Below are 23,806 nucleotides of genomic sequence, written 5' to 3' on the forward strand. Positions count from 1 at the left end.
AGAAAACACTGCCCGGACATTCAAAGATCGGTACAACAGCATAGTTCGGAACAAACGCAATTCTAAGCGCCGAACACACATCGATTCTGGTTTCAGTGTAGACCGGGCGTCCCTCGAGCGCTGACTCCAAATATTTCGATGGTCCAGCATAGCGGGTAATTCCACCCGGCTTACTCTGCCACGTCCTCGCGTGAGCAAAGCAGCAGCAGCCTCAAAACCTCGTGCAGAACCGTTTGCCGAACACACCTGTCCGGACTAATATACTCCCTTGCCGCTATGGGCTTTCGTGACCGGCTTTCCAGATTTGTGGGCAAGAAGAAACCGTGCTCGGCTGCTTTGGGCAAAACAACAAGTGTTCCGGAAGTTGTGGTGTCGGCAGTAAATGCCCACTCTGAGTCTGACCATGCCTCACCAAGCCTATGGGATGTTGCTTACGAGCAGCTCAAGTCCCGCAAGCGCGACCTCATCCTGGAATACGAAGAAGTTCTTCTAAAGCAAGACCACGGTTTCCCGCAGCTCGATGAGCGGCCGGTCGAGCGAAGGGCGCAGATGCAAGCTGTGGCAGAACAGGGGCTGCGGCGCGTCGAGGATGGTGGACGACAGGGTCGCGTGATCGAGATAGTTGCCAGTACGACCAAGGTTCTCTCGAGCGTGAAGGGTATCATTGACGCAGCCGTGAAGTGCGTATCCCCCCCTCTCCCACCACACTTTCCAGCTCCTGATGATGACTGACCGACCCTGCTCTGGGGGCAAGAAAAAGGGTTTCCCCTGAAGCCTCGGCCGTGTGGGCTGGGATATGCTTCGCTCTCCCCTTTGTCGAGAACCTGACGGACTCGACGACGGCCATGCAGGATGGTTTCGTATATTTAACTTCGAGAATGGAGTACTATGCGGCCTTCGAGCGGGTGTTGTTCCATCCCGTGCCATCTGCCGTGTTGGATCCGCTCGTCAAAGCGAACAAGCCGGACGTTGTCCGATTATATGGTAAGTGATTTCCCCGTCTATCTTTATATTGTTAAAATCATTATTAACCTCTGGGAATAGGTCAAATCATTGAATATATTTCGCAGTGCGTTATACAGGTCCACTACTCTAAGACTAGGCAGGTTGTTCGGAGCATGCTTGATCTGGATGGGTGGGAAGCTATGCTCAAGTCGGTCAAGGAGACCGAGATGGTCGTATCTCGCAATGCTGAGCAAATGGGCACGGCCCAAGGCCAGGAGACCATCTCGAGACTTCGAATCGACTCCGCACGGACGGTGGATCTTCTCGAATCCTTCCTCCATATCAGCCGGGAACAGCTCTTAGTGGCAAGGGAAGACAGAGACATTGCCGCGAAGAGCCACGATATCATGTCCCAGCAACTGAAACTCTCAGAAACGGCTGAACGAAGAGCCTTGGCCAAGGGAGAGCAGGACTGCCTCGGAGTCTTCACTGAAGGCCAGCAGGATTACGCAGATTGGAAAGCACTCGTCGCACAGCGCCTTGACGGTACCTGCAAGTGGCTCTTGCAACACAGCAACTACCTCGAGTGGGAGAAGCGGGCCTCGGGGCCACTGCTGATATCAGCCGATCCTGGATGTGGAAAGTCGGTGCTCGCGAAATTCTTGGTCGACGAGCATCTGCCCGCGACAGCATCAGCCGCCACGATCTGCTACTTTTTCTTCAAGGATCAAGTACAGCATACCCTGCAGCAGGCCCTTTGCGCCATCATTCATCAGCTCTTGAAGAAGAGGCCATCCTTGATGAGAAATATCAAAGACTACTGGTCCGTAACGAAAAGGGTCACTTCTCTTTAATCCGCCTTCAGCTCCATACTACAGGACCCCGAAGCCGGTCAAGTCATCTGCGTCCTTGACGCCCTTGACGAGTGTCGGGATGAAGACAGACGGCGACTTGCAGGATGTGTGCGAGAAGTCTTCGGAGGAAAGCCCTTCCCGCAAGGGACCACACTCAAATTGGTCATGACTAGTCGGCCGTACGAAGTCATCACCTCGAGCTTCGCCAATCGGCACGAAGAACACCCTACTATCCGGATTCCCGGAGAAAGCGAGCTCTCTGTCATATCAGACGAGATCAACATTGTCATCAAGCACCGGGTGAAGATTTTCAGCAAGTCATGCGGTCTAAAGGACACCCTGACTGAGCATTTGGAGCATCGTCTTCTTGGTATCCCCCATCGAACATATCTTTGGGTATACTTGGTCTTCGACTACTTGGAAGGGGGGTCATTCAAGAGGACCGAGACTGGGATTGACGAGACTCTGCAGACACTTCCTACATCCGTCGAAGATGCGTATGAGAGGATCCTTCAAAGGGCTCAAGATAAAGCATTCGCTTTTAGAGCATTCTGCTTCGTTCTCGCTGCTTCTAGGCCGTTGGCCCTGGAAGAAATGAACGAGGCACTCAACGCCAAGCGCGACACCAAATCGGCAAAAGACCTCGATTTGGAGAGTTCGGACGATTTCGAGAAAGCGATTCGGCGTGAGTGTGGTCTCATGCTCTCGATATACGAGAACAGAGTCTAATTCTTGCATCAAACAGTCCGGGAGTTCCTTCGATCCCCATACTCGCCGCCAGAGTGTCTGACTCTGGATATAGCCAACCATATTCCTAACGTCTGGCGCAATTCAATCCCGCTGCAGATCGCCCACGCAGTCTTGGGCGATTGCTATTTGACATATCTCACCTTCGCTGAATGTCAAGAGCTACAAACCAAAGTGGAAGGACACCTCGCTTCCAGAACCTGGCTTGGTGAAAAACCAAACCCGCGTAAGCAATTCTTCGAGAGCGCCAGCCAATGCTTTACAAGTATGTTCGTGCAGGAGCACAGTTTCTATTCGTACTGTTGTTCACATTGGCGTATCCATGTGTTGGAATCAAAGTGCTCAGACCTTCAGATTGATGGCCGATGCCAAACCCTTTTCAAATCAGGCCCCATGTTGCGAAACTGGTTCGATAATGGTGACGCCCCTTTTGACAAGACAATACTGGGCTGAATCTTTGGTCGTGTGGACGTTCGAGGTTATAACACTCCACTCTGCAACGCCGCTTACATGATGGAATTACACCTTACACAGCTTGTCAAGAAGCTCGTGCAGGAGGACTCGAGCTATTTGGATTTTGACGAGCGCACAAAGGATGTCTCCCTGTTGCGGGTTGCCGTATATTTGAGACAGTTCCAGCTTGCTGAGGCTCTTCTCCGGCTGGGAGCCGATCCCCATGACCATTTCCTTCAAGCGGAATTGGCAGGGCGCGATGAACCATCCTACCTATTGGCACGAGTATCTGAAGTATACGGCAAATACCCCACGTCGGAGCTGAAAAGATTAATCTTGTTGTTTGTCGAAAAGGGCGCCAGCTTAACGACATATCCCTATGGTGGCGAAGGAGAAAGAACAAACCCCTTTCACACCAATGTTCCCTTGCTCAGAGCTATATTTCACGGCGGGGCGGAATGCTGCTCTCAATTCATGGCGATGGGAGCAGACTTAGGGGCTCCGAACTGCTATGGATCGGCTCTACACCTCTGCTGGGGCTGGGACTGGGTTTTTAGGTCTGAGCGACGCACGATGCGGAGGAGCATTTGGAACAACCCCTACGAAAGACCAGCAATATCTCAGAAAGTGGCTTGCGAACTTCTTATGAATCATGGAGCAGATGTAAGGGCCAGAGACTATAAGGGCCGCACACCTTTGTTCCATATGAACTTGGACGTTATCAATGTACTGTTGGAGAATGAAGCGGACATCCACACACAGGACAATGAGGGTTTTACCCCTTTACACTTCCCGCAAAATGGGGAGGCGGTGGGAGCATACGTCTCAAGTGGCATTCCAGTGGACACTATGGGCGGCTGTGGAATGACACCTCTGATGTCGGTATGCCAGAACTATTGGGAATCTTCGAATGAGGTTGTGGCTCGTCTCGTTGAGCTCGGAGCAGACCCAACGGTTGCCGGTCCCCGCGGGCAAACTCTGCTTCATTTTATCGCTCTTCAACCCGACAAATACGAACCGTCAATGGAATTGTTGATTGGCAAAGGAATCAATGTCAACTCCAGGGATATCTCAGGCTTGACCCCTCTCCATTATGCCTCGTTCAACCCCTCTGGCACAGAATTGGTGAGATGCTTGCTTAAGGCGGGTGCCGACCCGACTGTACAGGATAACCAGGGGCGAACTGCATTTCACCTATCTGTCATGAGCCTTTATGACATGGCATTTGGATTCAGTAACATATATACCATCGAATTGTTAACAAATGAGAAGCAATCAACGGAGATCAGAGATTGTCATGGGCGACTTGGCCTGCACTATGCTGCGTGCATGACGGCGGTGAAGGGCCTGGTTGACAATGGCTTCAGCCCCACGGAGAAGGATAACCATGGGAACACCTTGAAGGACCTGGTTTCGAAACGATTGGAGCACTTGGAAGGCTCGCAAGAGTGGGTGATGTTCGACGATGACGGGAGCCTGAAACAGCTGGCCACGGCCATGGGTAAAAGCCGGGAGGTGATACCCCTCTCGGTTGAGTATTTCAAGGGTTTCAAGAAGGAGCTCGATTCCTTTCTTAAGCCTTATGAAGAGGAAGCAAAAAGAGTGTGGCACCCAGTATGACGTGCTGTTCATCTGTGGCCTTCAAGTGAAGAGGAGAGGGACTCGGCCTAGATTGATATGATATTAAACTAACTTGGTATCAAGCAAGCTAGCACCCCATCCCACTGCATGAACACCTCATCAGGATCAACACTGAAAGCAGATATGAGAAGCTTGCATCAAGGTACAAGGGCATGACAGAATTCTTTGGATTATGTATTAATTGTTGGCGTATTCATCGATTTGTGGCAGCTTAATACGTGACTCTCTGCTACGATATTTGTATTTCTGTTTTTGAGGTTCAATGTCTTCTTCTCGCCGAGCCATCTTTGCGAGCTGGGGGTGCGATTGTTGAAATGCCAATGGGAGACGTATGTATGCTGCGTCCATGCGCTGTGGCTTACGGAATATTGCGAATTGGGTATGGGCACCAGTCTACGTAGCAGACAGTGCGTGTTTTTGGAAAGCCAGAAGAACAATAAACAAGTCTCCCGTGATAAGGTCAGCTTTCCAGGTGACGCAGAGGTGAAGCCGTGTCTGCCACGACCCTAACTCGTCGGCCCCTTAACCTCGACGGCCCTTTCACCTCTCACTTCGATTGTTTCCTAGCCCTACAGTCGTCGCGGACATTCCCATTCACACGACCACGGCTCCCGCTTCTGCCCACTTCTGCCCGCCAGCCGCTACAAATTTGGCAGCTTGGTCCTCGAGCCTCCAACCTCCCACGACCACGGCAACATCTTTTGTTTCCCTTAGCCATTCCACCCACCACCATCTTTATCGCCATCATTCTTTCGTCCAATACATCATTCTTCATACACACTCATCAATCTCATCAACCTCATCCATCACCATGGCCGCTCAGGAAGCATTCTCCGCCGGTGACATTGAGCTCATGGTCGGTGCCTTGCACTCCATCAACCTCAAGGAGGTAGGAAAACATGGATCCTCACTGTCATTCTCTTACTTCATCAGCTAATCTCAAGCGAACAATAACAACAGGTCTCGGTTGACTTCGACAAGCTTGCCCGTATTGCCGGCATCAACACCAAGAAGACCGCCTCCAACAAATGGGGCAAGATCAAGCAGAAGGTTCTGGCCGCCGCCGCCCAGTCGAAGCTGGCCGAGCTGAACGAGGGCGAGTGTAAGCTCGCCGGCCTCGCCTGGCTGTGCTTCAAGGATGCCATGAGCCCCGACGTAAGTATTACCGAAGTTTCTTTCTTTCTGGCACTCTCTAATACGAACCGACCATTGACTTTTACGGCTGCCTTATTTAGTACAACCGCATGGTCGCACTGGACGTCACCAACACTACCAAGACCGCCAGCAACAAGTGGGGCAAGCTCAAGCAGAAGTTCGCCCAGGTCTCTGCTGGCGCCGATGGCGATGGCGTCGCCACCCCGACTTCGTCTCCTGCCCCGGCCAAGACCCCCAAGGGCACCAAGTCGACTGGCACCAAGCGCAAGGCCGACAGCGACAACGACGATGTCGACGAGACCCCCACCAAGCGGACCAAGCGCACCGCTCCCTCCAAGCTGGCCGCTGAGGAGGCCGCCATTGAGGATGATTCCGACGCTGACGCTGCTGCCGAGAAGCAGCTTCGGGAGGAGTCTGAGGCCTAAACACCTTTCGTAATCTCATGATCAACAACCCCCGGTTTGGGAAGCACGATAGCACTTGGTTTTCACTCTCATTCTGGATGGATGTGATGCCATGGGTTTTACATTCGACTGGTTATTGCGCTCACTTTTCGTTATGGAGGATGGCATTTTCGGTTTCTGCTTTTATGAGATACGATGAAAGCATGGGGTTTCTTAGGTTTTGGCAGGGGAACATTCCTGTCCACTTCTCTCAGGATTCTAGATATGACTTCATGAATACATCCATCCATAGCACATACTTATTGCTCTTTGTGGCCTTGTGACTGCCTTGACGTGTTCCTTTTACATGGATCCTACCTGGTATTTGCTTGGATGTCTTGTGTGCCTTGGTCATGACATGTGAAGGACAGGTGTAGAAGACCCGCTGTTGTTCACAATGCTCCTTCCCCGGGGTGTCCCAATGGAGCGGTTGCCTAGGTGTTAAAATAGAAAACCCGGGGGATGTCCCCGCAAGTTCGCAGAACCGAATTTGTCGAACCGAACTTGCAATACTGCATTTGCAGTATTAAACATACAGTACCGAATTTGCAATACCGGACTTGCGGTACCGGATTTATAGTACCGAACTTGCAGAACCGACCTTGCATTTGTTATGGTCCTACACCCATTGCACCCATAGCCTTAACTGAACTCCCTATGGTACCAGAAGCACAGGAAAGCTGGTATGTGGATAGTTGCCAGTGCAATACTGCCCTTCACCCAGCATCTGACAGCATCATATTTCCTGACCCAGAAGATGCATGTATAGGTGACGTGTGAGGGAGTCTCATCTCACGAACCCCTTCCAGAAGCAGACAGACTTCGCCCTCGCCTCCGGCTGCACCTTCGCCTTCGTAGCCCGCAAATGCTTCGCCGCCATCTGGAAACAGGGCATCCAACCCAGCCCAGCCGAAATGTGCCGATGGCGCCCTGCGTCCTCTCTGTGTCAAGCCGACTGCTGCCCATCAAGAATCCCGCAACGCCCGAGGCGCCCATGGGCCATCCTCGCCTATTACATGCGGAGCTCCCCAAACCTCGGCGTCGATCCCAAAACCATGTACAACAAGCCCGCGACGGCCCCGTACGCCCACGGCGAAGGGTGCAAGAACCGGAACAAGCCCACACGGAGCGAACATGGGACCTTCCATGACGCCCGCCTAGTTACTGGGTGCTGTAGCACGTGGGACGTGTCGTACGACAAGCGTTTAGAGGCGCTTGGGCCGAATACAACATGATGCTGCAACAGAGGGAAATTGACCGGTGCTTCGGCTAGAGGATATCTAGATTTGCAGGTTCTTTCACACTTGGTACATTCACATCCATGCTATTTTTAGACTTATTTCGTTGATAGTTCAAATTCTTCCCCGATAGTTACTTCCATTAATTACCTGCCCAGTGTTTTGCACGTTCGGGCCGTAAGGATGACTTACCGACACCATCTAGTTCACCTCTTCCACCTTGACGATGCTCGTCTTCCCATGCAGCCCCGACACGCCCTGGTACCGTCACCAGATCTTCGGGTTCGGGCGCGTCAGGGCGATGACGGCGTTGGCCTGCGCCTCGGTCGCGAGGCCGTGGTCAGGCCGCCCGTCGCCATCCAGTACACCCACATGTGCACGAGGTCGCTGTCGGGCCACAGGTTGTGGTACTGGTGGGGGCGGGCGGGGCAGTGGTCGGGGTCAGGAGGCCTTGCACGACGAGGCGGCAGGGGTGGTCTTGGAATTCGACTTCGAAGAGGCCGGTGGGCAGGGGAGTGGGGGTGGAAGTGGAAGGAGTTGCCATGGCGTTTGATGGAAGAAGACGAGAAATATGTTGATGGAATGTCTAAGAGAGAGAAGCTTTATGAAACAGCCATCCGCCTCGGGTCGGGAAGGCCCGTTTGTGGTGGACATTGCCGTTTGTCATAACAAAGCCCTGCATTAGAGATAGTCAGCCACCTCCTGTTTTCTCATTGAGTCCTACAACCAGAGGCGCAAGAAGAAAGGCATGGTGTTTGATACTTTCTTTATCTCGCCTATCGGCAACCAGGCCTTGTTGGTGTGTGTTCTGGGTCAATTCGTCGCGTACCCGTTCTCTGGCTTCTGTAATTCGTTTGTCTTGGGACCTGCTCGCGAGGACTACTCACATGACGTTCCAGGCTGAGGTGATCGACGGCGTGGGGTACGCCGATGCGGATGGGGGTCGGTCATTCCAGCAACCCGTGCGATCATGGGTCGAACAGCGTCGTCGGCCTTGATGGGGAGATAGACATCTGCTGCACCTACTTACTCGAGGGCAGGGATATGTACGATTGCTGGACGGCTGTCGGGTTTGAGGAATCGGATATCAATACGCCGCGACTGGCTTGTACGTGGGAAATGCAGAAGGATCTTGATGGGGCTTTGGGGGAAAGATATCTAGATTGACAGAGCCTCTCGCACAATTATAGACAGATACACAAATATTCGAATCATGCTATCCTGAGACATTCGAAATGTAGATTTCATAGCTCAATTTGTTCTCCTAAATTTACTTACCTTTACTAATAATGGTTTCCTCGTTAGAGTCACACACGGAACAACTTACCTGAACCGCGCTAGTTAAGCTCTTCCACCTTGATGATCTTTGTATCCCCCATCGGCTGCACCGTCGCCCCCATCGCGGCGCGGAACATGTCAATATCGAGCACGAACGGGCTGCCCTCCTTGGGGTCGTCCTCGGGCAGCGTCTTCTCCCTGCCCGCGGGCCCGCGGTACGACCACCAGAACCCCGGCGTGGTGTTGAGGCCGGACATGTCCATGATGGCGTTGGCCTGCTGCTCGGTCACGAGGCCGTTGTGCAGGCAGACGGTGCCCATGTAGAAGATCCACATCTTGATCATGTCGGCGTCGGAGCGGACGTGCTGGCCGCTCTCCTGGCAGTCCGCCGCGTGCTTGATCTCGGCCCGGTCGGGCGTCAGCAGCACCCGCACCACCAGCCGGCACGGGTGGCCGTCCCATTCCACTTCGAAGGTGGGGAGGCGGTCAAGGGCGATTTGCTCGCTGCCGGCGGGCTTGGGGGGAGGGGGTGGGGAAGCGAATTTGTCGGAGGCCATGGTGATCAAGTGGAAACTGTAAATTGTGGAAGCGTGGTTATGAAGAAGTGGCTGTAATTGGTGATGCAGTTGTTGGAATAAGGAGGGAGCTTCAAGGGGGTTCTTATATGTGGCTTATGTCAAAGAGGTACCCGCTTCGGGTCGGGAGCAACCGTGTAGTTCAAGGACATTACCACGACAACAAAGGCATAGGATCCAGGACTCCTTTATCTGACCTTTTGGGAACAAGCAAATTGTAATAACTGTCCGGTCCAATTGTTCACACTCTTTTTCTGGCTTCTGCGTTTTTGGTGATGCGGCCTTGAGGGGGTAACTTGCTCAACGACCCATTCCGCCACCAAACCTTACCATGCCAACTCACTCGTCAACCCCACCTTTTCCCCCGGCAGTAACGTAGCCAAAACTAGGGTTTATAAATCTATTTGACAGAGATCTCCCTTGACCGGGCCGGTGTAGCCTAGCGGTAGTATTCTTATTCATATACTTAAAGGCAAGAGGGTTCAACTCCCTCTGCGGTCACTTTTTCTTTTGATCCCGTTTGGGAGCGTCTTTTTTATTCCTTTTCTTTTTCTCTCTCTTTCTCTCTTTTTTTTTCTTTTTGTTTTGGCGGTTTGGCAACATTCGATCAATTTAATTTGGTCTTCCCTTCGTCAACTTCCCCCACGCTTACGAAAGCTAGTCGATATTGGCAACTTTTTCAATGCTCATGCGCCCAGGTAAATTCAGTTATGCAGTCACTGTGTCCCCATATCTATCTTTGTTTGTCTTTCAATATTAACGTTTTGCAACATAGACCTGGAAATAAATCCTCGCTACCTAACTACTACATAGCTTCATAGCTAGTGTCTGTGCTCCGCGAGCAAAAGGCTTGTTTACTGCAACTCAGGCACAGATTAATTACAATGCCATTGTTCATATCAACGCCCAGGAGGTATATGTGCTGACTGAACAAAGGCCTCGTTCAAAATGCATCAATACTACCGTTCCGCCCATACGGGCCATATTTAAAGAACCGCGATCTCTCTGAGATGGAAGTATCAGTTCGGGATCGACATTACTCTGAAGTATCACCGACGCAACTCTGAGAACTCCAAAACACCACATATCGCCTCCCCTCCCTTTTTTATGATACCCAACTCCATCATGTCTGATTCCAACAATAATAACAACAATATCAACCAACCACACCCGGTTCCAGAAAATATGACTCCGGAACTCATGGAACAGATCGGGGACGAGGCCGTACGGCTCGTGCAGCTGGCTCTGCAACTCCCTGCGGGCTCTGCCACGACGGAGGTTCCCGGTACCAATGGCAACCTGGTCTATGGCACGAGCACCGTGTCGGGGTTCAATGCGGCGCTGTTTAACCACTGGAGCTTTGCCGAGAGTGAAGCACTGGCCAAAGCCACCGGCCAAGAATATTCCGAGGTAAGCCAGGCCGACGTGCGAAACGCCATCATCAGGCCGCCCATGTGGGTGAAGGCGGACTGGCTGCACATGTGCCACTTGACCGAGGCCCTCTACGCGGGCTCCAACGGTATCAGCTGGCGGTACGGCGAGCCCCAGCGCGTCGAGGTCCCGCCCTCCAACCCTAACTCCCAGTACCGGCTGACGATCGAGGCCAGGTCGAACCTGCGCAGCGCCACCTGGGGCGAGCGCTGGCCCGACCTGGACGCCTGCACCGCCAACCGCATCCTCGAGACGGGCAACGAGGTCCTCCTGGGCCAGGTCCACGTCGCCTTCGTCCTGTCCCGCGTCCCCGGCGCCGACGCCGCCAACTTCGCCGTCAACCCCTTCCAGCTGCAGCGCCAGAACGTCGCGGACCAGCTCGAGCTGCTGGTGCCGCAGACGCCCGACCACGCGCCCATGGTGTACGTGACGGAGGCGGACCCGGCCGCGGGGACCCCGCTGCGCGTCGGGTGCACCAACGTCGTCGACCACCGGCACATGGGCGAGGCGCAGCGGTTCCCGGACGTCCTGACGTCGGACAACGGGTACCTGTCGGAGGGCAACGCGGGCGAGGCCGCGGGCCGGCTGCTGGCCGACGGTCAGGAGACCATGGTGCAGCAGCAGAGCGAGGGGTTGCAGCCGGGCGTCGGGCTCATCGGGGCCGTCAAGCACAAGCTGCGCGAGGCGGCGCGGTACGGGCTCGCGACGGAGCGGCTCGAGCGGCTGCCGGACGAGGGCGATGACGTGTACGTGGACGCGGCGCAGTGGGCGCTGCTGGAGCCGGACTTCAACGCGGCCGTGGGGCCGCTCGACGAGGTGCAGTATCTCACGGCGCTGATATTGGCGTTGATGCAGTTGCGGCAGCAGGCGCTGGAGTACGGGGCGTTGAAGGAGGAGAGCCTGCAGGCGGCGATCCGAAACGGGGATGCGGTAATAGAACAGGATGAGGACGACGGGGATGTGGTAATGGAGGGGTAAGTCACAGGTAAGTGGTGAAAAGGTAGCGGGCTGATATAAGTGGCACGAGTGTAAGCACGTAAAGTAGAAGGAGACGGGGTTTTCAGCAATTTTGGTATCTCTCTTATCCCCACCTTCTACCCAGGTTGCATCTTCCACTTGCCGAAGACAAAAGTCAAAGACCAAAAACAAACGGGCTTCAAATAGGAAGATATCTTTAATTACACTGCAGTGAGCTACTTTCTATCTGCGATTTGTATTCATAACAGATGGACAGATCAGCTTAAGATTCACAAGCAATATCACGTACATCACGACTCTAACTAAAGGTGGGCGGGAAGAGTAAACATGGCCCCTTATGTTAATGACATCGCCTCATCAATGCCCGTAAACCAAGCCTGGTTGTTCTCGACCGTATAACACATCCGAGTAATGATCATGGAGAGCAAGCTCATGTCAATTAGATCTTGGTGCGACAGCGCGTCGGCCACGTCTCCAGTAAAAAGGCAAGTACCAAACATGCGGCGTCGAAGGCTTACTACCCACGGTTTGGTGCGCAGTTCCTTGGAATTTTCTCGCTTCCACGTCTCGATCCACGAGGCGTATTCCTCGGCGTACTCGGACGGCCGCATCCCTTCGACGGGAGGACGTACGAGATCCTACACATCCAGCAGACGACTTCGGAAGAAAGCATCGGCGGCTTGCTGCCTCACCGCTCGGTGCTGATCGAACGATTCGCGTGACCAGAACCAGATGCTCTTGTCCAGACATAAGCTGCAGTCGAGGTTGCCGATCAAGGTGGAGGCCATCAGCACCACCGCCTGCTCGCTGACACATTTGCCACAATAAATCTTCCCCGGGGGGCTATCCCACTCGCTTTCGGTCTTGGGGATGTACTGGAGGATGGCATCGTATGGGAAGAAACTGTATACACCATCCTGGTTGGTCTTAAATGGAGAGCATAATGGTGCCGGAACCTTCTCGTGACAACTGCTGCAGGCGACATCCTTTCGGCAGATGGGGCACTGTTTCGATATCTGCGCCCACGCGGCGAAGCATTTGCTCCCAATCACGTGGCCGCACGGGACGCCTGGATGACAATGGCTTTGATCCTGGGACTGGCCCAGACTGGATGTCTCAGGCATATTCTGGTTTTCGTATCCAAGGACTTGCTCGATTGTGCATACTGTTGGAATTGGAATTAGTCTTTGTATTAGAGCCAACATTGCTAAGTATTGGCTAATATCTAATTAACTTCCCCTTTATCATCCTAGGGGCTTGATGAGCTACCGCACAGAGCGTACATCATGTATGATCTGCTAGGCCTATTCCCCATACATCTTTCAATCAACCCTTCGTTACTAAATCAAGCGTTCGACTTGATGATATCAGCCGCCTTCTCGGCAATGGCGTACGTAGGCTGGCACGTGTTACCGCCCGGCAGCGAGGGCATGATACTAGCATCCACAACACGAAGGTTCTTAACACCATAAACACGCAGCGTCTGATCCACGACACCTCCCAGCTCCCGCGGCATCAGCGCCGCCGTGCCTGCCGGGTGGTAATCCGACGGCGTCAGCGCGGTCGGGATCCAAGCCGCAATCTGCTCGTCCGTGACCACCTCCGCGCCCGGCGCCGTCTCGTTCGGCCCCAGCGCCTTGAGCGAGGTCTCGAAGTGGAACCGGCGGTACCACTTGACCATCTCGACGACGACGGCGCGCTCGACCGGGTTGCTGAGCGAGCGGTAGTCGACGACGGGGTCGGCGCCGAAGGGGTCCTGGGCGTTGACGCGCACGTGCCCGCGGCTGAAGGGCTGGTTCAGGATCGGCTCCGACGCGCCCGTCGTGGGGTCGACGCGGTACCGCGCGAAGACGGTGTCGGGGCTGCGCATGGCCCGCGCGAGCCCCTGCATCTGCGCCGCGTAGCCCTTCGCGACGGTGGCGTCGACGTCGGCGGCGAGGTATGCGGAGTGGTCCTGCGCCTCGAGCTCGGCCGCGAGGTCGGAGAAGCGCGCGGGCGCGATCGCGGTCAGGGGCAGCCAGCCCGCAATGTTGCCATATGCAATGGAGTGCGGGCCCGTCCGGTTCGCGGCCCAGAGGTCGTCGGCCCATTTCGCGAAGGCCGGGTCGGCGGTCAGGTCGTTGGCGTTGGGGTGGATCTGCTTCAGGCCCTCGAGCGCGATGAGGGCGCCGACGTTGGAGTGGTCCTGGAAGTTCTCGCCGACGCCGGGGAGGTCGACGAGGGTCTCGAGGCCGGCGGCTTCAAGCACCTTGCGGGGGCCGATGCCGCTTAGTTGCAGCAGCTTGGGGGTGTGCACGGCGCCGGCGGCCATGAGGATCTCCTTGGCGGCTTTGACGGTGGCGACGGCGCTGCCGTTGCCGGCCTTGGTGTAGAACTCGACGCCGGCGGCGGCGGTACCCTTGTCGAGCAGGACGCGGCGGACGGCGGTCTCGGCCATGAGGTGGTAGTTGGGGCGGTCGCGGTGGTTGCTGTAGTGGGCGTTCAGCGCGAAGGAGCGCTCGACCTTGACAGGGTCCATGAAGGTCGGGTACCAGTAGACACCCGCACGACCGGCGCCGCTGTCGACGATCATCTCCACGCCGGGCAACTCTTGGAAGGCACTGACCAGGGGGTCTGAACAGTCGAGACGTGGTTAGCAAGTTGTTTCGGGCCAACATTGTCCGATGATGGAAACTTACCGAGACCGGGGTACTGGAAGCTCGGGAAGCTCGCTTGGATAGGTGAGTGCTCGCCCCAGTATGAGGTGTCTGTCGAGATGTTGAAACGCTTTGCCAGCTCGGCAGGAGGGGGGGTTCAGAGTGAGGCCCTATTTTCACCCAAAGTCAGCCCACAATCTCGGTCCTTCAGGCAACATTTCTTCGTCGGACTTACCTTCTTGAAGTACGGCAGCATCCCGTCCCAGCTCCAATCCTGCGCATTATCCGCAAACAGCTGCCCCCACCGATCATAATCCTCCTTCGATCCGCGCAGCGTCATCATCGCATTGACCCCCGAACTGCCCCCGACCATCTTGCCCAACCAAACATCAATGCTCCTACCGCCGAGGTTCTCCTGCGGCGCCGACGGGAAGAAGTAGCGGGGCTGGCGGCGGGTGCCGCCGTCGGTGATCGGCAGGACGTCTGCGTCGGGCGCCAAGGCGCCGGCCTCGAGCACCAGGACCGTGACGTCTGGGTCCTCGGTCAGGCGGTCCGCGACCGTCAGGCCCGAGGTGCCGCCGCCGACGATGACGTAGTCGTAGGCCGGGAGCAGCTGCGCGGCGTCGCGGATCTGGCGGGCTTGGTGCGCGGAGGGCGGGATGGCGAAGCCGAGGACCGAGGAGGCGGCGGCTAGCGTCCAGAGGAGCGAGGAGCGCTTTGAGGGCGGCATGGCGGGAAAGAATGTGTGGAAGGAGGTAGGAAACCTTCTTCAAGGAGATCAACCGGTCTGCTCAGATACAAAGAGCGAAGGGAGCCTGGCTGAGACAAGAGAAAGAGCCCGACCAGCGGGATGGGATCCCCATGGGCTTATATCCTAGCCACCCCGAGTTCTCCAGTCTTGGAGTCTGTCCATCTTCATATTGATTCTGTCCGTATTCGGCGTAGACGGGATTCTCCGGCTTACCAACTTTCGGACCCCGGAGCGCCAAGAACGACAGGTCGTTTTCTGCAAGGAACGCCCCGCCATTCTACCGCGAGGCCCGCCGATAAAGAAAACCAGCCTTGGGGAGAGAGAACCCGGTTGGGATACCTGTCACCCCTGTTGCAAAAGAACTGTGCCCCATGTATGCACGCCAAGCCAGGTAATCTCCTGGACGGGCTCAACTGTTGGCGGCCGGTCGCGTATCGGTACCAAGGTGCGCGACACCTAGTGATGGCGTGGCCGATCTGACTGGATGGTAGCGAGCCTATACCGGCATACACCCTGATTGGTTGCGTGGATTCATGTAACATACCGGATACCAAGGACGGCAACGTGCCATTGGATAAAGACAGAACCCGACCAATCAGACCAAAGTTGCGAGTCGATAGCGTATCATTGTGTGTATCCACTCCCATATGAAAACAAAACTCTATCATCCCTGACCTAACCGCCGCCGACGACCGTGTCACTCATGTTGAGTCTAAACTACCGGACACGTCGAAGACAAAAATTGTAAGTGTGTACTTTATCTGGGAATTTCGAAAGATGCAATTAGCCTATACTTTTATCTATCCGAATGGTTAAGATGCAACCCCCTCTGGCTGACCCCCCCTCACTGACCCCCTTAAAATAGATGTAAAAATTAATAATAATAGTAATAAATAGGTTAATTAAGTAATACACACTGTATTTTAAGGTTTATTTCGGCTCGTGCGTATTATAATAGAGTTACCTTTACTACTAGCTCGATTTACATTAATTTTCACCACTTTACCGGCGCCCCTTTTCGGCCTTTTCCTTAGCCTTTCTTTTTTAACGTCCTCTGGAACCTCCCTAATGTTTACTATATAAACAAAGCCCTTAATAAGGTCCTTATCGACCTTCCTCCTTTTCTAAGCCCTTGTTTTCTATAGATCTACCTCTAAACCGGCCTTTTCCTACTCTAACCGGCCGATCCGGGCCGTTAAATTATTAATACTCTTACCGAGCTTCTTTCACAGTAACCTTTTAATTAAATCACCGGTAATAATCTCTACACTAAATATCGCAGCCCTTAAATTTTTAACCTGCCGGCTGTTTTTCGGCGTCTCGATCCTTTTAGCCTTCGGTTCGGCCGGCTGGCGCGTATCCTCGGCGGTAATAACCTCGTTAATAGCTTATACTATATTAAAGCGCCGGAGCTTATTATTTATCGGCTTTTCGATATTAAAAGGGTAAATACTAATTATTACCTATTTACTAGCGATAATTTTAAGGGTAAAAGTTATTTTACGTGCTTTAACCTAAGCTCGAAAAAAGTTCCCCTTCTTAACGTAGTTATTATTAGTAATAACGTATATTAAGTTAAGCTCCTTTTAAAACCTTTTTTTAAGACTTTAAAACAGTTAATATTTAAGGGCTAAAGTATATAAAAACTGTGTAATAGTAAGTAAAGGAGTTATACCTTAGTTTTTAACGCCGTTAATATAAAGTTATTATCGATATAACTTTTATATTTATTAAAAATTAAAAGCTTCTATTAATTAAGGTTATTAAGCTTCGTTAAGGGGATAAAGATTTTTTTTAGTTACTTTAAAGTTATAAGATTAAAAGTTTATTCTTTTAATGACGCTTTAAAGGCTTAGTCTTTATACTCGCAGTTAACCTCGTCCTTTTTTTAAGGGAACTATTATTACTAGATCGAGGGGGTATATTATTAATTATTATTATTATTAATAGTACGCCGTATGCCGAAGGCCTTCGGTACATTTACCTAGTTCCTCGTGTAATAAACCGTGCCGAAGCTGGACTAAAAATATACGCTGCCAATATCGTAAAATCTACTTCACGTGCTCGACGTTACCATGCTAGTTCTTACCCACCAGCCTAGTGACCCTTACTTTAGGGCCTGAAGAGAGATTATCTAGGTTCGGGTGGTCCCCCAATCTCTATTGCCAACTTATACAGCGGTAGTCGACCGGTCCGTAAAAGCTACTTTGCGATAACTTTCGCCGTATCTTTTTTATAGTAAGCGCCGCTAAATCGCGACGAATTCGTAACGGACTAAGTGTTAGCTGTTTTGCTAGCTGCTCTTATTTTCCCTCGAAGTCTTTACAGTATAGGATTAGGTATTCGGCTGTCTCCCGTCCTTTACCGTAATTGTATAGCGGCGTCGGGACGTCTGGAACCCGACAGGTGAACAGGAACGACTTGAGCCCTATTCTTCTAGTGCGTGCTTGTATTAGGACCGATGCTTCGTGCTTGAGCATATCGTCGTAACGACGGTACGCTCCCCAGTCTGGCGGCGACTCTGCAGTTAGTTCGCGGCGGCCTCGCATCGGAGTAACGGTATAGAACTATCTTTATTCCTATTTCTTTTTAAGCGCTTGTTCGACCGTTTAACCATTTAGCTATTGTTTAGCTAACGTTAGTTAAGCGTTGTTTAACTATAAAGTCGTGGGGGCTTCGCTAGTAGCCTTTTAGGGTCTCCTTTATCTCCTTCTTCTTACGCTACGTTCTTTATTAATAATCTCTGCCGCTTTTATATAGGCGCCGCGTAAAAATTATAGCTTCCCGGTAGTTTCCGTGCGTATCTCGAAGTTAGCTGCCCTCGCATTTAAATAGAAATCGAGGGGGGGAACTGCCGCTTTAATCTCTAAATAATATTGAGGGGTCGCCTTATATACCCTTGTTACGGTCCGGAAACAGGAGTTTTAGATTATTATAAGGTTAAAAGCTGGCCTTTTTTCGATATCGCTTACTCTATACTAAGCCGACGCTCCGTACGCGAGTACGCTACGTATTACTTTCGTATAAAACTCTTTTACCCTTCGTACCGAACATCCCTAAGTTAACGCTGCGAGCTTAATAAGAGTTAATATTTAAATTGCCATTTTCGCTTTAATTTTTAAGATATAGTCCTTTCATTATAGCTTCCGATAAAGCTAAACGCCGAGGAATCTCGCAAAAGTTACCGGCGTTATAGCAGCGTTTCCGAGGCGTACCTATAGCGTATAAGCTTTTCGCGTTCTAGTAAAATAGATAAACTCGCTCTTTTTAAGTTCGAACTTTATCCCTTTCGTACGTGCCCAGCGGCTACAAATTTCCTAGGCTCTTTTTAGGTTTCGGCAATTCGTAACGTGGTCTAGCTTTACGGCAATAAGATTCGTATTATCCGCGAATCCGACGATAATAAGCTGCTCGTACGCTTTTAACTCCTCGTATAGTGTAACGATATAGAAAATAAAGAGGATCGGTAATAGCGGGGAGTTTTACGGAACACTAGCGCGAAGCTGGATCCTCCTTAACGATTTACCGTCGAAATAAAGGTAGACCGATCTGTCCGTAATAAAGCTCTCGACCTATCGACAAACCCAATCCGGCAGTCTTTTCTCGCGAAGTATAGCAATTAATTTTTTATAGTTAACTGTATCGAAAACGCCTTTAATATCGAGCTAAAAGAGGAAAACGACGCCCTTTTATTACCACGTTATACGGACGACGTCGATAACTAGTCAAATAGCTAGCTCGATAAACCGTTATATCCGGTTCCCCATTTAGCCTTTAAGTAAAAGCGAGTACTCCTCGGCTATTCCGGTAATTCGCCGATTTATAGCTATTTTTATTACCTTTCCGACCGTACTAAGTAATAAAATAGGTCTCTATTCACTAGGTGTCTACTTTTCGGTTACTGTTTTATTTAGCTTTAAGATTACGATAACTTTTACCGTACGGAAACGTTTAGAGAAATAGGCAAACCGGAAGCTCGCTGTCGCTAAGCCGGCTAACGTCCGGAAAAGGGGTTCCCTATACGCTTTAAGGAAACTAGGAGGTAAAAAGTCTTCCCCTAAAGCCTTCCAGGGTCCCGTCTACTTAATAATATCTCTTATCTCTTCAACCGTTACCTCTACCTCGATAGGGGTAAAGCTAAGAGCGTAGTTCGGTACGGTATTTAAATCCGTAAGGTCGATTTCTAGGTTAAAAAAAACCTCTCCGAAAAAAGCGTAGCTTTCTCGTCGTAGCTTCGCGCTTCGTTAATAGCTCTTTCGCTACGTCGTAATTCTAAGATTCCCGCTGTTTATAGTGACGTCTAGCTCCGTAGTCGGGCCCATCGTTCGAGCGATTAAAGTGTTTTAGAATCGTGGGAGGCAGCGGCGACTGCGTAGCGCTAGTTTTTCGTTTTCGCTATTTAAACGATTCTCTCTAAGTCCGTTTTCGACTCGGTATATTAGTTTTAAGTATATTGCGAGGGTACCGCGAAATAGGCTCGGTATCGTTGTTTCGTTATAGTTTACGCTTTTTAAACCTCCGGTAACTATTAGAGCGTACCTTTACTAGTATAAGGGGTTTTTTTTGGGGCTATTATATCGGCAATTTTTCGTAGGTCGCTTATAAAGTTATCGATAGTTTAATCCAGTTCTTTCGGGCTTATTAGTTCGGCGATATCGGTTAAACGTGCTCCGGCTTCCGCCCGTGCTAGCCCCTTATTTAATATCGTTTAGTTTTATCTTTCTGTTTTCGTTTTACTACTTTATAGCGAGTTAACTTTTAGTTTAACGCGGACGACTTATACCTTATGGTTAGAACCTTTTAAGCCAGGGTCTCTTTTATATAAAATTATCGTTCTTCGTGTTACCCAGGCCAGGTTTAGCGTAAAATCTCTTTATCCGTGGCGTTGTCTCGTAATTTTTTTATATAGCGTAGCTAGTTCTAAGTTTTATTGGTCCGTAAAGGCAAAAAAGTTGTCTGCTCCGTACGATTTCCTACTATGCACGTTCTAGAGCGGATAGTATGTATTAAAATCTCCGACGAGTAAGTGTCGCCCGGGGTACGAGGTCGTATCGAAGTCGCTTAAAAGGCTCCGCTATCGAAAAGTTTCTTGGATTAGCGAATATATAGATTATATAGTAAAGCGGCTACTTTTTCCCCTCGGTATTGTAACGGCAGCCTAATCGGGGCTTACCTTAATTTTTAGCTTAGCGATATCGAAGCGTTTATATATATAAATAGCCGCTCGGCCCTCGCCGTAAATTACTCGATACCTAACTATTTTTAAATAGTACGCGGTCTACGTGCGAGGGTTCGTTTATATTTCTTATAGTACTAATATATCGTACTCTTCTTAATTAGTTAAGGTAAGTACCGTTATTACTTTTAATACTGCGACGTTCTAATATACTATTCGTAAACTTATAATTATAAAACTATAATAGTATTCTACGCTAATAGGGGAATAACGATACCGCGCCGGCTTTGCGAGCGTGTTTCTCTGTTTTAGCTGCTCGCTATCGAATCGAATCGCAGGCGGCCTCTTTTCCGCGAAACTATTATATACCTTTCTTTATCGCTAATAGGGAACGTTATCGATAGTAATAAACGCCTTATTCCTGCCGAACTATCGCCGATACTACGGACTTCGAACTGGCGAGGCCGGTAAGCATAAGCTTCTCTTACGCGTTTTCTCTACTAAATCGCTACGGGGTAACCGCGATCCCACGCCGTGTGTTCCCTACCGTAATTAACACAACGTTTCTTACCTTATAGTCCTCTCTAAGGGCACTTTTAGTCTCCCTTAAAGTGTACTGTTATAAAATAGTAGCCATATCGCTACTGCTTCCGATAATACTTAACTACGTAGCCGTAACCGTAACAGCGGTAGTACTATTAAATACGGAGGCTAGCGTTATACGGTTCGCAATCGAAAATCTCGGAATCCTATATTAAGCCGTTGTTGTACAAGTCTTTCGCAACTTAGACGGAGCTCGCATACAGAATAAGGGAGGCGTAGCGTACTTCGGGATTCTTCGGTAGGCTACGTTTACATTTCGAAATCTTTCTCGGGTTATATTTATTTGCGAGTAAGCTACGTAATAACGCGGCTTCGTCGTGGGTATCCCGTAGCTTTTTTGCTAGGACCCTTTTCGTAATAATTACGAGTTCTCTATAAACAAACTGCGCGTTAGTTCCGAAGGCGTTTAAAACCTATTTATTATTCTCTGTATATTTTTTCGCCTCGTTTTTAAAAGTAAGGATAATATCGCCGTTAAGTAGTTTCCTTGTTACGATAACTTCGCTATGCCCGATTACTGTATTAACGCTCTACACGATATTTACTAGCCTCCTTTTTTAAATATCGTTAAATTAATTTACGCTTTTAATTACTACTTTACGGTTTCGGCGGGCTGGGATAATAATTTTCGGTTACTAAGCAGTGGAATCGCTGCTACACGGCGTAGATATAACTTAAACCCAAGACTTAGTTTATATAGCTTTAGGATCCTGCGTAGTTTAGGCGATAGCTTTTCCGATTATTTTTCGCAATTCCCCGCAGGTTACTGGCGCGTTATCGTCGTCGTCGAGGTGCGGTCGTAATTCGGTCGCTTCGGTGCGAAGTTCCCTAATTACTTAAAAAATCTCTTTACGCCTACTACTAAGGGCTACTAAATTAGCGATCAGTTTCTCTAAATACTTTAATCCTTCTTCGATACCTCTTCTCGAGCTATTTTCGCTGCTGGGACGCGTTTAAAGCGTTTAAAGTCCTTAGTTATACGTCGCGACGTTGTTTCGCGGGTAGTGCTGGCTCTGCGCGAGTCCGGCGCGACCGGTATCAATAACCATCGGATCATCCATCGGATCATCCATACCGTAGCGCCTTGGCTGCGTCCCCTCGATAAAGGTTCGGCTAGGTCAATTCGACCTCGTAGATTTAAATAATAAAGTTTGTTTTCGATTATTCGATGGTTCGACCGAGTTATCGATCTTTTCCCTTCTTTTCTTAATCTTATTAATAATAATAGTGTTAAATTAATTAAAAAACCCTCGCATAGCCCCGTTTAATATATATACGAAACGCCGGAAATTTATCGCTTTAGCACGTACGGTCTTAAAGGCCGGATAACGTTTTAAAAAACGGTGCACTTATCGTTTACCGATAAAGTGATTAACCCCTTTTATAAAGAGAATACGTTAAATATATATACGAAATAGCCGGTACGTTAATGCGTAACTTAAGCTAGTTTAAAAAAAGGCTTATTTAATTAAAAAGGTTTTTTCGGCAGGGGTGAATAATTATAGAACCTTATATTTTTTTTTTTTACTAGGGTTCTCTTTAATTTAATTACGAAAAGTGCCCTTATTAACGTTATAATCTTTAGCCGCACGGTTAATACTTTCGCCGGCTAGCACGGCTTAGACCGCTTACGTAATACGAGCTTTTTTAATTATATTAATAGTGATAAAAAGAGGAAAAAAAAGAAAGAAATTAATCTACTTCAATTAAGAAACGAGTAAGATTTAACCCCTTTATATACTGTTATTGTTGCTTAGGGGCTCTAGAATCATTTGAAATCAGGAGGGGTCAGTGAGGGGGGGGTCAGCCAGAGGGGGTTGCATCTTACATCAAACCCTTCCTCCAACTTACCTCAGACCCCTTTTGGCCGGCTCTTTAGGCTAAAGCGCCACCGGCCTTGGTCAACTCGTACTCCCGGCAAGCCTCGCGGACCTCGGCCATGGCGTTAGCGAGGGCCCGAACCACCATCTCGTCGTCCAGCGGCCGGACGGCCTCCTCGACCTCGCGCTCGTACTCGCCCCACCGGTTCGACTCCTGGATGCCCAGGTGCTTCATCCCGCCGTACTTCACGATGGCCTGGCGCGCCATGTCGCACATGCCGGCCTTGACCATGGGCACGATGCCGCCGAACGCGGCCGTGGTCTCGCACCGCGTCCGGCCCCAGCCGAGGATCTCCCGCGCGTCGGGCACGTCGTCGTCCGCGCTATGGATCGGCAGCCGATTCGCCCGCTGCGCCGGCGCCTCGTCGGCGTGCAGCGTCAGGGGCCGGATCGAGCCCGACCAGTAGAACGAGATGTCCATCGGCATGTAGAAGCCGAGCTGGATGTGCGCGACGACGACCTCGCGGCCCGCGGCTTCGTCCTCGGGGTCGACGCAGCTGTGGTTGTGGTAGAGCGGCTGCTCGCCGTAGCTTGGGCTCGAGAGCCGCGTCTGCGTCAGCATGGTGAGCGGGAAGCGCGATTCGGGATCCTGGGTCACCTTGTACGTCGTCGTCTTGGCCGCGGTGGTCAGGTCCCCCTCGCCGAAGTGGCGGACCATCCAGGTGAGTGGCCGGTTCTTGAACACGTACATGGACGTGTACGTGCCCGTCTGCTGCATGTCCACGGTGACGCACCAGCGGAACTTGGGGCCCTCCGGCCGCTCGAGCTCCTCCTTCAGGGCGGCTTTCGTGAGGCCCAGCCCCAACCGCTCTCTTTCCGCTGCCTCGGCGAGGAGGTCGCGCCACGGTATCGTCTGGACGGGCTGTTGGGCTTGTTGTGCGTCCGGGCTGGGCTCGGTAGTAGGGGTGACGCTGCTGGGGACTGGCTCGCTCTCGTAGGCGTCGCGCTTGGAGCCGTTGGACTGCTCCGGCTGACGGAAGAGGAATTGCCATTCAGACATGATGGCGATGATTGTGATGAGT

The 23,806-nt window shown here is 51.2% G+C and overlaps 9 protein-coding genes across 9 annotated transcripts; 5 read left to right on the forward strand and 4 right to left on the reverse strand.

Annotated features, from left to right (window-relative positions):
• Positions 1-276: 276 nt before the first annotated feature.
• PG986_010082 (uncharacterized protein) lies at positions 277-2,528 on the forward strand (the record flags this gene model as incomplete). Its single annotated transcript, XM_066846304.1, has 4 exons — positions 277-680; positions 755-984; positions 1,045-1,772; positions 1,824-2,528. 4 exons carry the CDS (start codon positions 277-279, stop codon positions 2,526-2,528), a joined length of 2,067 nt encoding a protein of 688 aa, XP_066698702.1.
• A 1,800-nt stretch (positions 2,529-4,328) lies between these two features.
• On the forward strand, positions 4,329-4,619 carry PG986_010083 (uncharacterized protein; the record flags this gene model as incomplete). Its single annotated transcript, XM_066846305.1, has 1 exon — positions 4,329-4,619. One exon carries the CDS (start codon positions 4,329-4,331, stop codon positions 4,617-4,619), a length of 291 nt encoding a protein of 96 aa, XP_066698703.1.
• Positions 4,620-5,451: 832 nt separating this feature from the next.
• On the forward strand, positions 5,452-6,220 carry PG986_010084 (uncharacterized protein; the record flags this gene model as incomplete). The annotated part of the gene is made up of 3 exons (XM_066846306.1): positions 5,452-5,529; positions 5,601-5,795; positions 5,876-6,220. 3 exons carry the CDS (start codon positions 5,452-5,454, stop codon positions 6,218-6,220), a joined length of 618 nt encoding a protein of 205 aa, XP_066698704.1.
• A 932-nt stretch (positions 6,221-7,152) lies between these two features.
• PG986_010085 (uncharacterized protein) lies at positions 7,153-7,473 on the forward strand (the record flags this gene model as incomplete). The annotated part of the gene is made up of 1 exon (XM_066846307.1): positions 7,153-7,473. One exon carries the CDS (start codon positions 7,153-7,155, stop codon positions 7,471-7,473), a length of 321 nt encoding a protein of 106 aa, XP_066698705.1.
• A 270-nt stretch (positions 7,474-7,743) lies between these two features.
• PG986_010086 (uncharacterized protein) lies at positions 7,744-9,311 on the reverse strand (the record flags this gene model as incomplete). Its single annotated transcript, XM_066846308.1, is given in 3 exon segments — positions 7,744-7,886; positions 8,804-8,813; positions 8,832-9,311. 3 exon segments carry the CDS (start codon positions 9,309-9,311, stop codon positions 7,744-7,746), a joined length of 633 nt encoding a protein of 210 aa, XP_066698706.1.
• A 1,203-nt stretch (positions 9,312-10,514) lies between these two features.
• Positions 10,515-11,738, forward strand: PG986_010087 (uncharacterized protein; the record flags this gene model as incomplete). Its single annotated transcript, XM_066846309.1, has 1 exon — positions 10,515-11,738. One exon carries the CDS (start codon positions 10,515-10,517, stop codon positions 11,736-11,738), a length of 1,224 nt encoding a protein of 407 aa, XP_066698707.1.
• Positions 11,739-12,376: 638 nt separating this feature from the next.
• PG986_010088 (uncharacterized protein) lies at positions 12,377-12,943 on the reverse strand (the record flags this gene model as incomplete). Its single annotated transcript, XM_066846310.1, has 1 exon — positions 12,377-12,943. The coding sequence occupies one exon, from the start codon at positions 12,941-12,943 to the stop codon at positions 12,377-12,379; it is 567 nt and encodes a 188-aa protein (XP_066698708.1).
• A 140-nt stretch (positions 12,944-13,083) lies between these two features.
• Positions 13,084-15,104, reverse strand: PG986_010089 (alcohol dehydrogenase; the record flags this gene model as incomplete). Its single annotated transcript, XM_066846311.1, has 3 exons — positions 13,084-14,351; positions 14,417-14,513; positions 14,610-15,104. The coding sequence occupies 3 exons, from the start codon at positions 15,102-15,104 to the stop codon at positions 13,084-13,086; spliced, it is 1,860 nt and encodes a 619-aa protein (XP_066698709.1).
• A 7,701-nt stretch (positions 15,105-22,805) lies between these two features.
• PG986_010090 (uncharacterized protein) lies at positions 22,806-23,784 on the reverse strand (the record flags this gene model as incomplete). Its single annotated transcript, XM_066846312.1, has 2 exons — positions 22,806-22,836; positions 22,919-23,784. 2 exons carry the CDS (start codon positions 23,782-23,784, stop codon positions 22,806-22,808), a joined length of 897 nt encoding a protein of 298 aa, XP_066698710.1.
• Between the last annotated feature and the right edge of the window lie 22 nt (positions 23,785-23,806).

This window comes from Apiospora aurea (assembly GCF_038362705.1).
Source record: "Apiospora aurea strain CBS 24483 chromosome Unknown utg000006l_segment0_segment0, whole genome shotgun sequence".
NCBI classification, from domain to species: domain Eukaryota; kingdom Fungi; phylum Ascomycota; class Sordariomycetes; order Amphisphaeriales; family Apiosporaceae; genus Apiospora; species Apiospora aurea.